This window comes from Rhinopithecus roxellana, chromosome 19 (genome assembly GCF_007565055.1).
Source record: "Rhinopithecus roxellana isolate Shanxi Qingling chromosome 19, ASM756505v1, whole genome shotgun sequence".
Lineage (NCBI taxonomy): Eukaryota > Metazoa > Chordata > Mammalia > Primates > Cercopithecidae > Rhinopithecus > Rhinopithecus roxellana.
In genome coordinates, this window is record NC_044567.1 from 24,067,297 (window position 1) to 24,084,651 (window position 17,355).

General features: G+C 38.4%; 1 protein-coding gene across 2 annotated transcripts in view; it reads right to left on the reverse strand.

Moving 5' to 3' along the window:
- Nucleotides 1-250: 250 nt before the first annotated feature.
- MED13 (mediator complex subunit 13) overlaps nt 251-17,355 on the reverse strand; it is a 127,438-nt gene continuing 110,333 nt past the window's right edge. Inside the window, exons 24-30 of one of the 2 annotated variants that reach the window (XM_030923086.1) lie at nt 15,292-15,434; nt 14,649-14,807; nt 14,354-14,539; nt 11,938-12,086; nt 9,413-9,586; nt 4,570-4,670; nt 251-4,260 (exon numbers count right to left, since the gene is read on the reverse strand). In XM_030923086.1, the coding sequence (XP_030778946.1) occupies nt 4,128-4,260; nt 4,570-4,670; nt 9,413-9,586; nt 11,938-12,086; nt 14,354-14,539; nt 14,649-14,807; nt 15,292-15,434 (1,045 nt within the window). In that variant the 3' untranslated portion in view covers nt 251-4,127. The remainder of the gene's footprint in view (nt 4,261-4,569; nt 4,671-9,412; nt 9,587-11,937; nt 12,087-14,353; nt 14,540-14,648; nt 14,808-15,291; nt 15,435-17,355) is intronic. The other variant, XM_030923087.1, reaches the window with a different exon arrangement.

Here is a 17,355-nt window from a genome sequence, read left to right on the forward strand (position 1 = left end):
GTAGCTTGTTTGGACTAGACAATACCTAATTGGCCAGCCTACAAGGAACTGGTAGGTATAAAACATACAATTATTCTACATACTGTACATTTTTATGTGATTAAAATCCTTTTTAAAATACTTCAGAGAAATTAAAATACCATTAATCAGTTTCGAGACTGTCCCTTTCCATTTATAATGATACAAAAATATTGCTACTAATTTTGCAAATTTAATATGGAAATATTTTCAACAGAATAAGACACAACAATGAAGGCTTCATGAATAATTTATTCCATTTGAAGTTTTGTTTTTTGTTTTTGTTTTTTTTTTTAAAAAGTATAAACCTTTTCATTTCCTCAATCACAATTTGTACAACTCAGTGTTATGGCATTCGGCAGCAATAGTGTTTGTTCCTTATTCTCTTTTTGTCACGTTAAAAAGAAAAGCAATTGGACCATATTAAATGTCACTGCTAAACAACAACTTTAAAACACCCCTTCATAAAGTGACCAAGCTATTTTGAGAGGGTTGATGCTGACATGTCCAGTAATGACGTTACAATTTGTAGCTTAAACTCAATAACTTTAAGGTCCACATATCCAGTTTACTTTGAAAACTAAAGCTGTTTTAAAACTTCATGAATACATCAACCTGAGGAGTATTTTAGGTCCCAAATCCAGTTTTTAAATTTATACTCCACAAAAAAGAAAATACATACATAAAAATTTAAACCACAGTCCTGGGCCCATTAAAATACCAAAAAAAAAAAAAAAAAAAAACCAAAAAGTTAAGATTTCCAGCTCATTTTTGGAGGGTTGGGACAAAATAAGAATGTATATTAAAAACATTTTTCCTTAATTCAGACGAACTAAAATCTTAAGAGGAAACCCAGACCAAAATATTACTCATGCAACATTAAGTGTATTAACTGATTGATATGCAATGCCATAGTGGATGAATAGCAAATTATATGATGCAATAGCATTTAAAAACTTTTTAATCTATTCAATTTGAACATTTTAAATAATGCAACATAGTATTCTGATATTACAGTATTAACATAGTGCTTGATTAAAGATCTGCAAATCTTTGTAGTAACACATTAAGTTAAAAAATTACCTCCAGAAGGTAAGTATGAAGACGAAAGGAGAATATTTTAATACAGTAATCTGTGCCATACTGACAATTGAGTACGAATACAGCTGAGGATAGTTGACTAAGTAGTAAGAGCTTAATTTTAGTGGTTTAAGAAAAGTTTAGAAATATTTAAAAATTACAGCTACTTTAAAATTTAAGGATTACATATAAGTACACTTGGTGGCCTTCTGGCCAAACAATAAGGTGTACAGAAATTTATTCATACAGTGTTAATTCACAGTCCTGATAACTGAATGGCTTGCATAAGAAAGGTATGGCTAGATGTTTCTCACTGGCTGGAAGCAGACATTATATAACTAATCTTTTTAAATGACAAAATACTGAACTTCCACCCTGCTTAATAATCATGGATAACTGCACAAAAAAAAGATGTTAGCACTGTAACAAAGAAGTCAAGGTGTTGGTAATCCACTGCTAAAAAGCATAATATTTTGCTTACCTATTTAAACAAAACTACCCATACTTGTCTGTGACAGTACATTAGTAAGTCAAATCCATCATCCTGCACGAGGCTTAATTTCTCAAATAAGTCTACTGAGCTTTTCTAATGATTATTTAATAACTTTCTATTGAGTGTGAGTGGATATATGAAGGGAAGAAAAAAAATCTTATCAATAAATATTGTATATTTGGGAACTATTCCCTGATTCCCAAATAAAAAATAATTGTATACTGGGTTCCCTCCTTATGGCTCCACATCAAATAATCTGTCAGGGAATAATTTTAAATCTACTGTCAAACTGAGGTGTGGTTACCACAGGTTAGTGATTTTAAACAACTGAGAATATAACTTTTATTTTGTAAAGTCACTATTAAGTATATAAAAAGGATACTCTTTTTATGGAAATTCCAAATAAGCATATTTTCCTTCAAATCTCAGACAAAATTTTTTTTTTTTTTTAAAGAAAGTACAGAACAAAACATACCAAAATAATGTGTGGTGTGTTAGCATAATTTAAAAACAAATGCAGAGAGGTGATCTTTAAATTTAATATCAAAATATGTTGACCATTGGAATTGCATTATAGTTTTGAAGAAATGATTGAAAACCTTTGTCATCAATTGTTTGCTTCATAGAAAAAACAAGACTTGCTAATGTTTTCATATACACAATCTGAAGAAGTTATATCGTTCATAAGAAAGTGATATTTAATTCTAAGCAGAGTATTCACAAAACAAGTTTCAGTAAAAAAAAAAAAACCAAAAAACCAAAAAAAACCTACTGAAGTAGAGTTTTGCAAATACAACTGATTTTGTCCTTGTAGATAATTAGTGAACGTACAAATAGAAATTTTGCTAGACTGCTTCCAAGAAAGATAGGTAGACTCGGCGACTGTGAATTCAAGTCAGCAATGCAGGTAGGAGGCGAACTTGGGCTCTTTTGTGAGCAGCACTGTAGAAAGGATTTTTCAAGGGGGTACACCCTGCATAAAAGCAGTTATCTTGGCATGTGCAAACAAGAAGGGGGAAAGTTGTATTGAAAGAGGGGTGAATTAAAGTCCCTAAAATTCAAGTCCCTTCTTTAGGGAGGTGAGAACCTCCTTGGCATATGCCCTACCTTAATCTGAGCTGTGTTATAGAAAAGTACAGACTCTGGTGTTTGGGACTGACATCTCCAAACCAAGAAAATTAAATAAATAAAAAAGGCAAGGGAAGTTTAGAAAATGGTTCTTTCACTAGTGGAATAGAGTCTGAATACCAGAATTCACTGAGAATCTATTTACACCACAGTTTGATTGCGCGCACACACACACACACCCATACATATGCATACTCTCACATACATTCCCAATCTTTAATTTAAAAAAAAAGTCAAACAATCAAGAGTGACTGCTTGTAAAATAATTTGTAAAATGCCTAGAGCTGGGCTAAATTTCAACCTTATAGCAGATCCTGAAAATAAATTTCATAATAATATTCCCATGCCTAAATGTGCCACTGTTAAAACTGAAAAAAATTTAAGCATGTAACATTAAACACCAAAATTAGTTTAAGCATTCAGTAGCAAATGGTTTTTCTTGTAAAACTAAGTTTCTTGCACTGGAAATGGCCTGAAATATTAGTCATAGCCCTAAACCATAGTACAAAATATAACTGAAGAATTCTCATTTTATTCTAAGTTAAACCACCTAACAATACCACTTGTATATTGCCATCATGTTATTCTGTAAAGATGTGATATATAAAATGCTGTAAGACCTGGTACCTTTTCAATTTATAAACACAGTGAACTTCATTACTGTACATGTACTCTGCAACTACAGCTTAGCTGTAAATCCTCCACACACAATGGTATGGACATTATTCCCCCTCTATCCCCGTTAAACTGTACATCGAGACAATACAAATTTACTGTCCCACCCACCCCCTTACAAAAAAATAATACTCTAAAAGCAACCCTACTGCAACTTTTTAATTAAGACGATTACATATATTTTAGACCAATTGCTTTAAAGCAAGAAGGCAGTATAAACCTTCTAGGAAAATTTTTATAAAAGAGGTTAAGAAATATAAGACAATTTATACATTTAAAAACTTACAATAAATAAGAGAAGAGATGCAGGCATTTTTGAATACTAGATACTATAATCCAATACAAGAACATCTTCATGTTCTGAAGCCATATGTTGAAATTCATTGTTCCTCATGTTTCCTCTCCATGCTTTTAATATTCATTTAACATGACTGGGTACTATGGCTCATTACTTTTCACAAATACTGTGACTGGAAAAAAAAGGTTAATTTTGCTACGAAAATGTTATAATACGTTTTGTATGATCAGTCATCATCCTAAAGAGTTCAGTAGAGTCAATGAAAAATAGCAGGGTTATAGCCCCTCCCCCCAAGTCAAAACAATATTTGTTGAAGTAATAAGAATTAGACCCCATCACAAATAACTTTCACTGAGAAGATAATTGTAACTTAATCCTGCAGCGAAATATCCATTTTTCCGTGTTCTTTTCTTGCACAGTTCCATCAAATGAAGATCACAGCATATTCATAATAAAGTTATATAACTGATTCAGCACCACAAAATGAATTGGGAGACATGAGCGTCTGTCCTGGATTGCAGGGTCACAGGTTAGCCAGGAGAGTGCATTGTACTGTTCCAAAACAAACCTGAAAAGTAAATAAACTGCATAAGTCATGTATTTATTTCCAATCTAAATTTTGGAAGCAGTTTTCAATTATGGCATTTAAGACTCAAAGTCACCTTAAAAAAGAGTGTAACAGAGAGTCCCTGGGGGGAAAGCAATTTCCATAAAAATTATCCTCAAAAGTAGATTACTCATGTTAGAATAGCAGTGCTTAGAGATCCAGTGGTATACAACTGTGAATTCTTGCCAAAAATGAGAAAAATATATAAGAATCAACATTATATTCTCTTAAAGTTGCAGTGACAAATTGTTAAGGGTAAAAGACTTGTACCTGAGGACATCTGAAGTCTGATTTGAGTCAAGTGGGTGGGAGTGTTTACTGTGAAGCAGCTCGTCAGATTGCACTGAAGGCACGTGGAGGTGCAAAGAGGCCTAAGAAGGTAACAGGTAATCAGTCAGTCAGCCAAACAGAAAATAATCTGCTAACTAGTTTTACCTTATTCTCCCAGTGTATCTTCTAAAATGATTAAATACATTTTAGTCCTATGTTATGAATGAAAGCCACTATAAAAATGCTTGTTTTCTTTAATTCATTATAGACCTTTTTTTTTTTTTTTTTAAGTAAGGGCAGGTTCTTGTTCTGTTGACCAGGCTGGTCTTGAACTCCTGGTCTCAAACAATTCTCCTGCCTTGGCCTCCCAAAGTGCTGGGATTACATGCATGAGCCATTGCACCTAGCCAGAAGTGATTTTTAGGTGCAAAACTTATTTTGAATCTATTTTCTTTTCTTTACCTTTATTGTTTTTGAGACCATACAATAATCCTTAGAAAAAGAATTTCTAATTATCTGCTAAGTCTAATTTGCCTAGATGTGCAACGTAAATGTTTAAGGAGGCACTAAATTGAGTAAACCTGAGTAGTCTGTCCTTAAGGTATACGACACCCTTTATGACTACGCAGACATACCTAAGTCTAGCACTGAAAAAAGTAACAGGCGTAAGCATAAGCAAATAGTTTGGTTACAGCACAATAAACCTTAAACAAAGCTATCTTGGGTTGAACTGAGAACACCCTAAGTAATACGGTGCACAGATGCCTGCTTTGCCCACTCAATTTCATAACAGACGATTAGTAAAAACTGGCACACTCATTTAGATACGGCAATGAATAGTGGCAGAAAGGAATGAGCTACTCCACACTCCAATTAAATGAGTCATTCATTTTGTTTATAAGTCAATATATGTAAGTCAATATAGTATTAAAAAGCTATGACAAAACAATGATGATGTTCACTGCAGTAACTCTTCATAGATCTCATTCTGTATACTGTAAAAGGTACTATTTTATATTTAGGTGCTCTCTCATCTGCAACTGCAATATATGTAGAAACTCGTGCAGTATATTTAGGAATATAACCAAAGATATCTATGTTTGAACTGTCTACAAACTCTTGATTTATCGAGTTATAAGCAAGTCTCACACTGCAAATCACTACAAATTTTTAAAATGTAATTAGTACCAGTACTCTATTCCTATGATAAAAAGGAATCTAGCTAACAACCCGCTATATTTCCAAGCAAAGAGAAACAAACCAGGTGGCTTTACTGCCTACAGTATAAAACTGAGATATATGGAAAAAAAAAGTGAATGAAACTTATAGTAAATTATGCTTTAGATGGTAGTTCATAACCATAAGTCCTAATCTTGTTACAATGTATCTAAGAGTGAATGCCCACCTTACACTATCCTTTCTGCAAATAAATACTGAGTAGGAAAAGCTCTAGATAGTCCCTTGGACTTCTTGTAAAGTTGTGTTTCCTGAAACACATCCCCTGAAACACTAAGGTAATAAACTATTAACAGGTGTTAAATAATCCTTTCCTTGTGTATTAGTAAGTTTGGGAAATGCTAGGTAAACTATCTTATTTACCTCTGTTTTTCAGAGACTTTATGTGCATACATGTATTATGACTAGAAAAGAGGACAGATAGCATGTGTAGCACCCTCCCAAAGGACCACAAAGAACCCTTTGTTTTGTGGAGACACCACAGACTACTAGTATATAGAAAATCCCTTGAGAATATGTTATTTATTTATTTTTTATTTATTTATTTTTTATTGAGATGGAGTCTCGCTCTGTTGCCCAGGCTGGAGTGCAGTGGTGCGATCTCAGCTCACTGGAAGCTCCGCCCCCCGGGTTCACGCCATTCTCCTGCCTCAGCCTCCCGAGGAACTGGGACTACAGGCGCCCGCCACCGATCCCGGCTAATCCGGGGGTTTCAGTGTTCGCCAGGATGGCCTCCATCTCCTGACCTTGTAATCTGCCTGCCCTGGCCTCCCAAAGTGCTGGGATTACAGGCGTGAGCCACCGCGCCCGGCCGAGAATATGTTCTTGTAATGAGATCTTTATAGACACATCTACTGGATGTGCCTTTATAGGCACATCTACTGGAAGAGTAAGAAATGTCATATGACAAAGCTATTACTTGACACCCTTTAAATATATTATCTCATAAATAATCAATTCAGATCATCAGCTGTTGTATTCTTTATAAATGTGGTACAGAAGTCCACTGTTTAATCTCAAATGTCATTGAGTCAATGGATGTGATCCAAAGATATCAAGATTTAATGGCAACAGGAAGAAACCTATTGGTCTAGTACCCACTAAAATACATCCCTAAGAAACCAAAGCATACATACAATCCAGCTTCTACTCCAACAGGTAAAAATAACTTAGCATGTGTGTATGTATACATGTATGTATTGACTGACTGAGATAGAGTCTCGCTCTGTCACCCAGGCTGGAGTGCAGTGGTGTGACAGCTCACTGCAACCTCCACCTCCCGGATTCAAGCGATTCTCCTGCCTCAGCCTCCCTAGTGGCTGGGATTACAGGCACCTGCCACCATGCCTGGCTACTTTTTTTGTATTTTTAGTAGAGGCAGGTTTCATCATGTTGGCCAGGTTGGTCTCAAACTCGTGACCTCAGGTGAGATCCCCGCCTCAGCCGCCTGAAGTGCTGGGATTATAGGCGTGAGCCATTGCACCTGGCCCAATTAGCAAGTATTTATTTATTTTTATTTATCTTTTCTGAGACGGAGTTTAGCTCTTGTTGCCCAGGCTGGAGTGTAATGGCGTGATCTTGGCTCACTGCAACCTCCGCCTCCTGAGTTCAAGCGATTCTCCTGCCTCAGCCTCCAGAGTAGCTGGGATTATAGGCATGCACCGCCACTCCCAGCTAATTTTGTATTTTTAGTAGAAACAAGGTTTCTCCACATTGGTCAGGCTGGTCTCGAACTCCCGACCTCAGGTGATCTGCCTGCCTCAGCCTCCCAAAGTGCTGGGTTTACAGGTGTGAGCCACCGGGCCCGGCAGCAAGTATTTAAATTAGCATGATTTGGTGATTAAAAACAGTCAACTTCTGGTGGGTTTACATAAGAATAAGTGAGTCACATCTAAATTTGTTATTCTGGAACAATAATACCAGCAGCAGTAATAAATTCTGCATAGGGCTTTTATATCTCATTTTGTGACTTATCTCCACTTCACATTACATTGCTTACTAACAAATTTGGTTTTGTTTTTTTGAGAGAAGGTCTCCTGTCACACAGCTGGAGTACAGTGGCATGATCATGGCTCACTACAGCCTCAACCTCCCGTGTCAACTTCCTGTGCTCATGCAATCCTCCCTCCTGCCTCAGCTTCTCATGTTACTAGGACTACAGGCACGTGCCACCTTGTCTAATATTAAAAATTTTTTAGAGAGACAAACTTTCACTATGTTGTCCAGGCTGATCATGAACTCCTGGCCTCAAGCGATTCTCCTGCCTCGACCACCCAAAGTGCTCAGACTATAGGTGTGAATCACTGTGCCCAGCCTGAGTTTGTTGTAATAAATCACTATGAATCTGAGAGTCTCATTACTGTATTTAAAAACCACTCAGTTTTAACACAGTAATCTATACACAGCTAGAAAAACTTTTTAAAGTAGTAAATGAAACTAAAAATCAAGTATTACAAAGATTATAAATCTTTTCTTTTTTTTTTTGAGACGGAGTCTTGCTCTGTCACCCAGGCTGGAGTGCAGTGGCATGATCTCGGCTCACTGCAACCTCTACCTCCCAGATTCAAGTGATTCTCCTGCCTCAGCCTCCCAAGTAGCTGGGACTACAGGCACATGCCACCACGCCTGGCTAATTTTTTGTCATTTTAGTAGAAACGGGGTCTCACCATGTTGGCCAGGCTGGTCTTAAACTGCTGACCTCGTGATCCACCTGCCTCAGCCTCCCAAAGTGCTGGGATTACAGGCATGAGCCACCACGCCCAGCCTAAGATTATAAATCTTTTATTCCCCAAAATAATGTAGCATAACAGCAGTACAGTATGATGTAGTTCAAAGAATAACATAATAATCATTAAAAGACCCAGGTTTCAGTCTTGAGTCTATTACCAATTATGACTTTAAACAGGTGAGTTTTTCTGAACTTAAATATGCTCACCTATAAAATGAGAAGGTTAGACTAGAGGTAACATAAAGTTTCTCTCAGCTCTAAATTTACGTATGTGCAGTCGAAACAGACTGAGCATCCCCAGTCTGAAAAAATCCAAAAGTGGAAACACTTCTGGTCCTAAGCATTTCGAATAAGGGATACTCAATCTACACTAACAACAAGGATCCTAGGGGTTTGACTTAAGAATAAAGTTCTAAAAATACAAATTTAAAAACTAGTTTTTTTTCTTTTTTTTGAGACAGAGTCTCACAGTGTGTGGCCCAGGCTGGAATGAAGTGGTACGATCTCAGCTCACTGCAACCTCTGCCTCCCAGGTTCAAGCGATTCTCCTGCCTTAGCCTGCTGAATAGCTGGGACTACAGGCACCCGCCACCACACCTGGCTAATTTTTGTATTTTTAGTAGGGACGAGGTTTCGCCATGTTGGCCAGGCTAGTCTCAAACTCCTGACCTCAGGTAATCTGCCTGCCTCGGCCTCCTGAAGTGCTGGGATTATAGGCGTGAGCCACTACGCCTTCGTGATCTTGTTTAAAGAGTCACACATGGCAATTCATTTAAGAACTTAGACAAGCTATAAGACTTAAAAAAGCCACTTCCAGATTTCTCAGGACTTAGGCTGTCAATTAGAATTATTTAGGAACTGGGACAGAAATGGCAATACCTTAAGAAAAAGGGGACACTGATATTGTGCTTGAGGACATGCTGACCAGAACCAGTCAGGTAATGGACCTGCTTTGGCAGTTGATACAAAGTAACCAAGGGCCAATGGTTGCTGAAGAATATTAGGTACTTCCTCATGAGGTTCTGTTGAAAGTAGCCGATCAGTACTCTGACCCTTAAAAAAGACAAAATTAGAAGTATATTATTAGTTCACTCAAATATAGCTAAGTACCAGATACAAACACAGAATGGCTTATAGCAATCAGTCTCATTATCTTATGACATCAATTTAACAAAATACTGAAGGATATTGAAAAAAACCAGTTTCTACGTACTTAGGAGTATTATAAGTAAAAGCATTAATAGAACATATTTTAAGAATTGCATTAAATGAATATGCCAGCTGTTTAACAAGTCTGTATTATTATGCCAAGCTCAAAGGAAAGTGTGTAAACCTTCACAGATGAGTAAAACATACAAAATTTTCAATGACATCTTTAAGTTACTTGCTAATATTCCTTTAAGCCCTGAAAACCACACCCCAATTCAAAAGGTGGATTCAATTTAGCTTTGTTAATCTAGCACTATCTATAAAATGCAGTTAATAGTGTTGTGAAAATTATTATGGCAACATGAAGGGACAACTACTAAGTCACATTCATATCCTTTGGATTAATGTATTTCTTGGTATTTAAGGAAACAGACAAAAGAAAAATAATATGCATGAAAATGTTCATTACATGATTATCTATAATAGAAAAAAACCTTACATGTCCAATATTTTGGGAAGGACACAAATTACGGCATAACAAAAATGCAACATTAAAAAGCTGATTATACTTATTGAAAATTGCAATATAAACATATGTGGAAGGATGATAATTTGCTTAAAAGTAAAAATGGTTTTATTAAGGTGGTGGGATTACTGGTGCTTTTTGTTGTATGTATTTCTTATCTAATTTCTTTGCAGTTACAAAAAGGAGGAAGGAATGCAAATAAGATTGGAAAAAGATCCTTCCCTACTTTAAAAGGGTAAATTTTAAACCTATGCATACTACAATAATCAAATCAGCAGTATATATAATTTCTTTTCTTTGAGATGGAGTCTCGCTCTGTCGCCTAGGCTGGAGTGCAGTGGTGCAATCTCGGCTCACTGCAAGCTCTGCCTCCCGGGCTGACGCCATTCTCCTGCCTCAGCCTCCCCAGTAGCTGGGACTACAGGCGCCCACCACCACGACCAGCTAATTTTTGTATTTTTAGTAGAGACGGGGTTTTACTGTGTTAGTCAGGATGGTCTTGATCTCCTGATGTCATGATCCGCCTACCTCAGCCTCCCAAAGTGCTGGGATTGCAGGCGTGATCCACTGCCCCCAGCCTAGTATATATAATTTCAAATAGGTGTTATTTGCTGAAGCCCAATTAGTTTTTTGTTTTTTTTTTTTTGAGATGGAGTCTCGCTCTGTCACCCGGGCTGGAGTGCAGTGGCCGGATCTCAGCTCACTGCAAGCTCCGCCTCCCGGGTTTACGCCATTCTCCTGCCTCAGCCTCCCGAGTAGCTGGGACTACAGGCACCCACCACCTCGCCCGGCTAGTTTTTTTTGTATTTTTTTAGTAGAGACGGGGTTTCACCATGTTAGCCAGGATGGTCTCGATCTCCTGACCTCATGATCCGCCCGTCTCGGCCTCCCAAAGTGCTGGGATTACAGGCTTGAGCCACCGCGCCCGGCCGCCCAATTAGTTTTTACTTCAAATACAAGGTCAGGACAGCTTGCTTCCATAATTGCTAAAGATAAAAAGGGGAAGTAGATGGTCAGTGTTTTATCTAGTCTTATGAGAAAAATAATATTTTTATTATATTCCTTGTCACAGCCCTGATATGAATGGCTGCTCTTAAGAGTTATATATAGTGATTCTGAAAGATACTATGATCCTATATCTGAGTAAAAAACTATGGTGAACTGCCACAAAAACTACAAAAAAAGGAGTAATGCCAAATGGTCTAGAAATACGGATTCAGGGAAAGCAGAGCCTTAGAGATTCTCTTAAAAATGTGCAATTCAAAGTACTGATGTCTACGATGTAGAAATGCATGAATGTACTGTTAATTAACCTCAACTCTTGCTAATTTCCAAGGAAAAATAGTATTGCATTTCATATATTAATCCATTACTAAGTTAAGGAATGGTATTTAGAAAAACTACACTTTTTTTTTTTTTTTTTGGTCACCCTCTTTTGGCGCCCAGGCTGGAGTACGGTGGCTTGATCTTGGCTCACTGCAACCTCCGCCTCCCAGGTTCAAGTGAGTCTCCTGCCTCAGCCTCCCGACTAGCTGTGACTACAGGTGCGAGCCACCACACCGGGCTATTTTTCACATTTTCAGTAGAGACGGGGTTTCACCATATTGGCCAGGCTGGTCTCAGACTCCTGACCTCATGATCCACCTGCCTTGGCCTCCCAAAGTGCTGGGATTTCAGGCGTGAGTCACTGCGTCCAGCCCAGAAAAACTAAAATTTACAACACAGTTACCTTGCCCACATCACCTCCATGGGGGTAATGAGATCCTGGAGAATGTACAGGAGAACCAGTTGGAGAAGCAGGAAGGATATTAATGATATCAGGGTCAAGATCATCTCCTGTGTCTAACAAATCAAAGATACCCATTCCATCTGCTCCATCTAAACAGGAGAAAGAAAAGAAATTTAAAACTCCATTTTCCATATCCTACGGTCATTCACAGGAAAGGGTCAAAATAAATGAAATTTTAACCAAAATGGGTTAATTTAACCAACATTTACTGAGTGTCTACCATGTGCCAAATGTTGTGCTAAAAAACATACAAATAATTATGCATAAACAAGCATGTGGTAGTCTGAATAATGGCCCCCCAAAGATGTCCACATCCTAATCCCAGGAATCTAAGAATATGTTACCATAAAAGACTTTGTAGATGTGATCAAGCTAAGGATCTTGAGATGGGGAGATTATTCTGGATTATCCGGGTGGGTCCAATGTAATCACAGGGGTCCTAATAAGAGGGAGGCAGTAGGGTTAGAGTCAGTGAAGGAGATGTGATGACACTATACTGCTGGCATCCAGGACAGAGGAAGGGACCATGAGCCAAGGAATGCAGGTGGCCTGTAGAAACTGACAAAGGCAAGGAAACATTTTCCCTTAGGGCCTCCAGAAAGTAATCAATCCTGCTGACATTTTGACTTTGGCCCATCGAGACTGATTTTGGACTTCTGACTTCCAGAACTGTAAGATAAAATAAATGGGTGTTGTTTTAAGCCACTAAATGTGTAGTACTTTGTTAGAGCAGCAACAGAAAACTAATACAAAGCAAACATAGTACAAAGGAAATGAAAATGTGTTTAAAGTGGGACTGCAGTAGTCCCCCTTATCCATGGCGGATATGTCCCAAGACCCACCCCCATACCCACATAGATTTCTGAAACCAAGGATAGTACCAAATCCTATATACTGGTTTTTCCTTTACATACACACCTATGATGGAGTTTCAATTATAAATTAGGTACAGTAAGAGATTAACAACAAGAATATTAGAATAATTATAGCAACATACTACAATAAAAGAGATGTGAATGTGGTCTCTCTCACTCTCTCTTTCAAAGTATCTTATTGTACTGTACCCATGGGTAATTGAAACCATGTAAAGGAAAACCAAAGACAAGGAGGATTACTGTATTTACGAATAATATCATGTTCTTTATTAAGTAAAATACTCGAGTTATTATATAACACACTAAAACAAGAGAGCATAATAGCCATATATATGACTTTAGAGATGTGAGATTTTTTAAGGTATCTCAGAATAACAATAAAATATTATTTATTTTCTCTTCCACTAAAATGTAAACTATAAATTCACCTGGAAAAGCTACGTCCCTACTTTGGCAGTTTATATAAATTATATTATTTTGGCAAATCAACAGAAGAGATACATAAAATGAGTTCATGTACAGGTACCTCAAAAGCACAAGGGTAAACCTATACAAATATTTTGTGACCAACTATTGCCTTTTAAAATAAGTAAAGATGGCTGGGCATGGTGGCTCACACCTGTAATCCCAGCACTTTGGGAGGTCAAGGTGGGTGGATCATTTCAGGTCAGGAGTTTGAGACCAGCCCGGCCAACATGGTGAAACCCCATCTTTACCAAAAATACAAAAATTAGCCAGGTATGGTGGCATGTGCCTGTAATCCCAGCTACTCCAGAGACTGAGGCACGAGCATCGCTTGAACCCAGGAGGTGGAGGTTGCAGTGGGCTGAGATTGTACCACTGCACTCCAGCCTGGGAGACAGAGTGAATGAGACTCTGTCTCAAAAAGCTTTTTAAAAGTAAAGATTTATGGGATAATTCACAGCACCAGTTCTGGTATCAACAAGGTAAAAGAATGATTGTATTAAGTTTCCTGTTGCTGCTTTAACAAGTTACCACAAACTGTTGGCTTAAAAACAACACACATTTATTTTCTTACAGTTCTGGAGGCCGGAAGTCTGAAATCAGTTTCGTTGGAGTGAAATCAGGATGTTGGGAAGGCTGAAGGGGATAATCTGTTTCCTTGTCTTTTCCAGAGTCTAGAACTGTATTCTTTGGTTCATGGGCTCTTTCACCATCTTCAAAGTCAGCAACATAGCATCTTCTCCCTTTGACTTTGCTTCCTGCTGTTTCCATCACATGGCTTTCTTCTCTTCTATGTAGTCAAACCTGCTTCTGCCTCCTGCTTATAATACATGTTATTGCATTAAGGGCCCAACTGCATAATTGAGGATGATCTCTCCATCTCAAGATCCTTAACTTATCACATCTGCAAAGTCATTTTTTGGTTAAAATAAGGTAACATTCACGTTTCAGGTATTGGACATGAATTTATTTTGGGAGGTATTCTTCAGACTACCAAAATGGAACAAATTACCTACCATTGTTGGGATTGAAAGCTAAATCCAAATTTTCAGTGGTATAAGTAGCTGAAGCTACTTGCACAGAAGCAGAAGTAGGAAACACAAGTATATGAGTACATGATGTGTCCTGTGGGGTATTTAGCTGAGATGTCTGCATGTTTAGAGTCGTGCTTCTTCCAAATACAGAACCAGTTGACACCGAATCTGAAAAATGAAAGACATTTTTTTCTTTTAATAAATGAAGAATAAATGTTATGTAATACTTAAAAACTGCATAAAGAATTAAATCTGATATAAACTAAAGATAGCTAACCTGGCATAATAACAAAAGAGCCTTGGGGCTCCATTGCCACCAAGCAAGCACTGAGAATGCTAGGGGAGTCTGCAGCAGATATACCACACATTCTACACATGTCTTTGAGCCTTTTACTTAGAGACTGCAAGTTTCGACGACTCAGCAAACAGCTCCAATCTGTGGGTATCGACAGTTTAAAAAAAAAAAATCACAGTAACAGCATTATTAATATCCTGTAGAACCAAGTTAAAGTTAAAACATAAAAATAGTTAATGGCTTTTAAATTAGTGTATTCCTCAAACTGGAGTCATCATCAAGCCAAACTTACTGCTGATGCTACTCAACATCCTTTATCCCCCTAATATTAGGTATACCAAATTCAATTAGTATCTGCTCAACAGAGGATGAGTTAAATAACAATCAGAAAGTGGAAAAAACAGAAAACAAGTAAGAACAGCAGTAATAAGACTGCTATTAAAGTTAAAAAAAGAGTAAAATGTCTTTTTAAAATTTGAATTAAGCCATTTGTGGCCTAGACATATGTGTTTCCTTATTTGATAACCTTTGCGTTGTATTCAACATATATACCTAGATGTGGTCAGAACAGTGTGTGAATTAACATAAAACAGAAATATAAATACTAATAAAAGCACAACTTTACCTTTCAATTCTCCATGACCAATCCTTCCTAGACGACCAATTACAACTCTCCATGGTAATGAACTCATTTGTACAAGTCCTAAGCACCACTCCCAAAGTTTCTGTAGACCAAATTTTCTAGCAGAACTTTTTTTCCGACGAGCCCTATTGTATGAATAAAGAGTGTCATAAATATTTCTAAATTTTATGATTTTTTTTGTTGTTGTTGTTTTGAGATGGAATCTCACTCTGTTGCCCAGGCTGGATGGAGTGCAGTGGCGCAATCTTGGCTACCTGCAACCTCCACCTTCCTGGGTTTAAGTGATTCTCCTGCCTCAGCCTCCTGAGTAGCTGCAACTACAGCTGCGTGTCACCACACCCGGCTAATTTTTTGTATTTTTAGTAGAGATAGGGTTTCACCATGTTAGCCAGGATGGTCTCAATCTCCCGACCTCGTGATCTGCACGCCTTGGCCCCGCAAAGTGCTGGGATTATAGGTGTGAGCCACCACGCTCAGCCCGACATTTTAAGAGAGCTCAAATTTGTGAAAAACAGATTCCCTTTATTTTAGTGCTTCACACCTTTACACAAGTCCTAAGCGAGAATATTCATAAAATCATAGGTTTGGCATGTTTTTCTATTTCACATTACAATATATAAATTTTTTAAAAAATTTGTCTAAAACACCTCAATTCATCAGAAATACTGCTCTCCACCAGGGATTTTTTTTTTTTTTTTTTTTTTTTAGATGGAGTCTCACTCTGTCGCCCAGGCTGGAGTGCAGTGGCACAATCTCGGCTCACTGCAACCTCTGCCTCCCCGGCTCAAGTGATTCTCCTGGCCTCAGCCTCCCGAGCAGCCGGGATTACAGGCACCCACCATCATATCTAGCTAATTTTTGTATTTTTAGCAGAGAGGGGGTTTCACCATGTTGGCCAGGCTGGTCTCAACTCCTGACCTCAGGTGATCCTGTTTCAGTATCCCAAAGTGTTGGCATGAGCCACGGTGCCTGCCCAGCAAAAATTTTTTTTTTTGAGACGGAGTCTTGCTCTGTCGCCTAGGCTACAGTGCAATGGCGTGATCTCTGCTCACTGCAACCTCCGCCTCCTGGGTTCAAGTGATTCTCCTACCTCAGCTTCCCCAGTAACTGGGATTATAGGTGCCCGCCACCACGCCCGGCGAATTTTTGTATTTTTAGTAGCGATGGGGTTTCACCATCTTGGCCAGGCTGGTCTTGAACTCCTGACCTCGTGATCTACCCGCCTCGGCCTCCCAAAGTGCTAGGATTACAAGCATAAGCCACTGCTCTTGGCCCAGCAAACTGTTTTTAAAGAGCCAATACTTCAAATGGGAACAGCCAGATTTGGTCCATGGGCCGTAGTAAGCAATCCCTGTTCTATACTATAAATTGAAGACTGACCAAAACACCACACTTCTCAGTCCAAACAACATTGTTACATGTATTCTGCATACATAACCTTCACTAGCCAAATATGCAACATAAGCACTCTGTGGCTGAGCAACAGTGGCTATTTTATTATTATTATTTTTTGAGACGGAGTCTAACTCTGTCACCCAGGCCAGAGTGCAATGGCGTGGTCTCAGTTCATCGCAACTTCCACCTCCTGGGTTCAAGCAATTCTCCTGCCTCAGCCTCCCTAGTAGCTGGGACTACAGGTGTGTGTCACCACACCTGACTAATTTTTGTATTTTTTTCTTTTTTTGTTTTTGAGACAGAGTCTCACTCTGTCGCCAGGCTGGAGTGCAGTGGCATGATCTAGGCTCACTGCAACCTCCGCCTCCCAGGTTCAAGCGATTCTCCTGCCTCAGCCTCCCAAGCAGCTGGGACTACAGGCATGTGCCACCACGCCCAGCTAATTTTTGTATTTTTAGTAGAGATGGGATTTCAGCACGTTGGCCAGGAGAGTCTCCATCTCTTGACTTCATGATCCACCCAACTTGGCCTCCCAAAGTGCTGGGATTACAGGCATGAGCCACCATGCGAGGCCTAATTTTTGTATTTTTAGTATAGATGGTGTTTCACTATGTTGGCCAGGCTGGTCTTGAATTCCTGATCTCAGGTAAT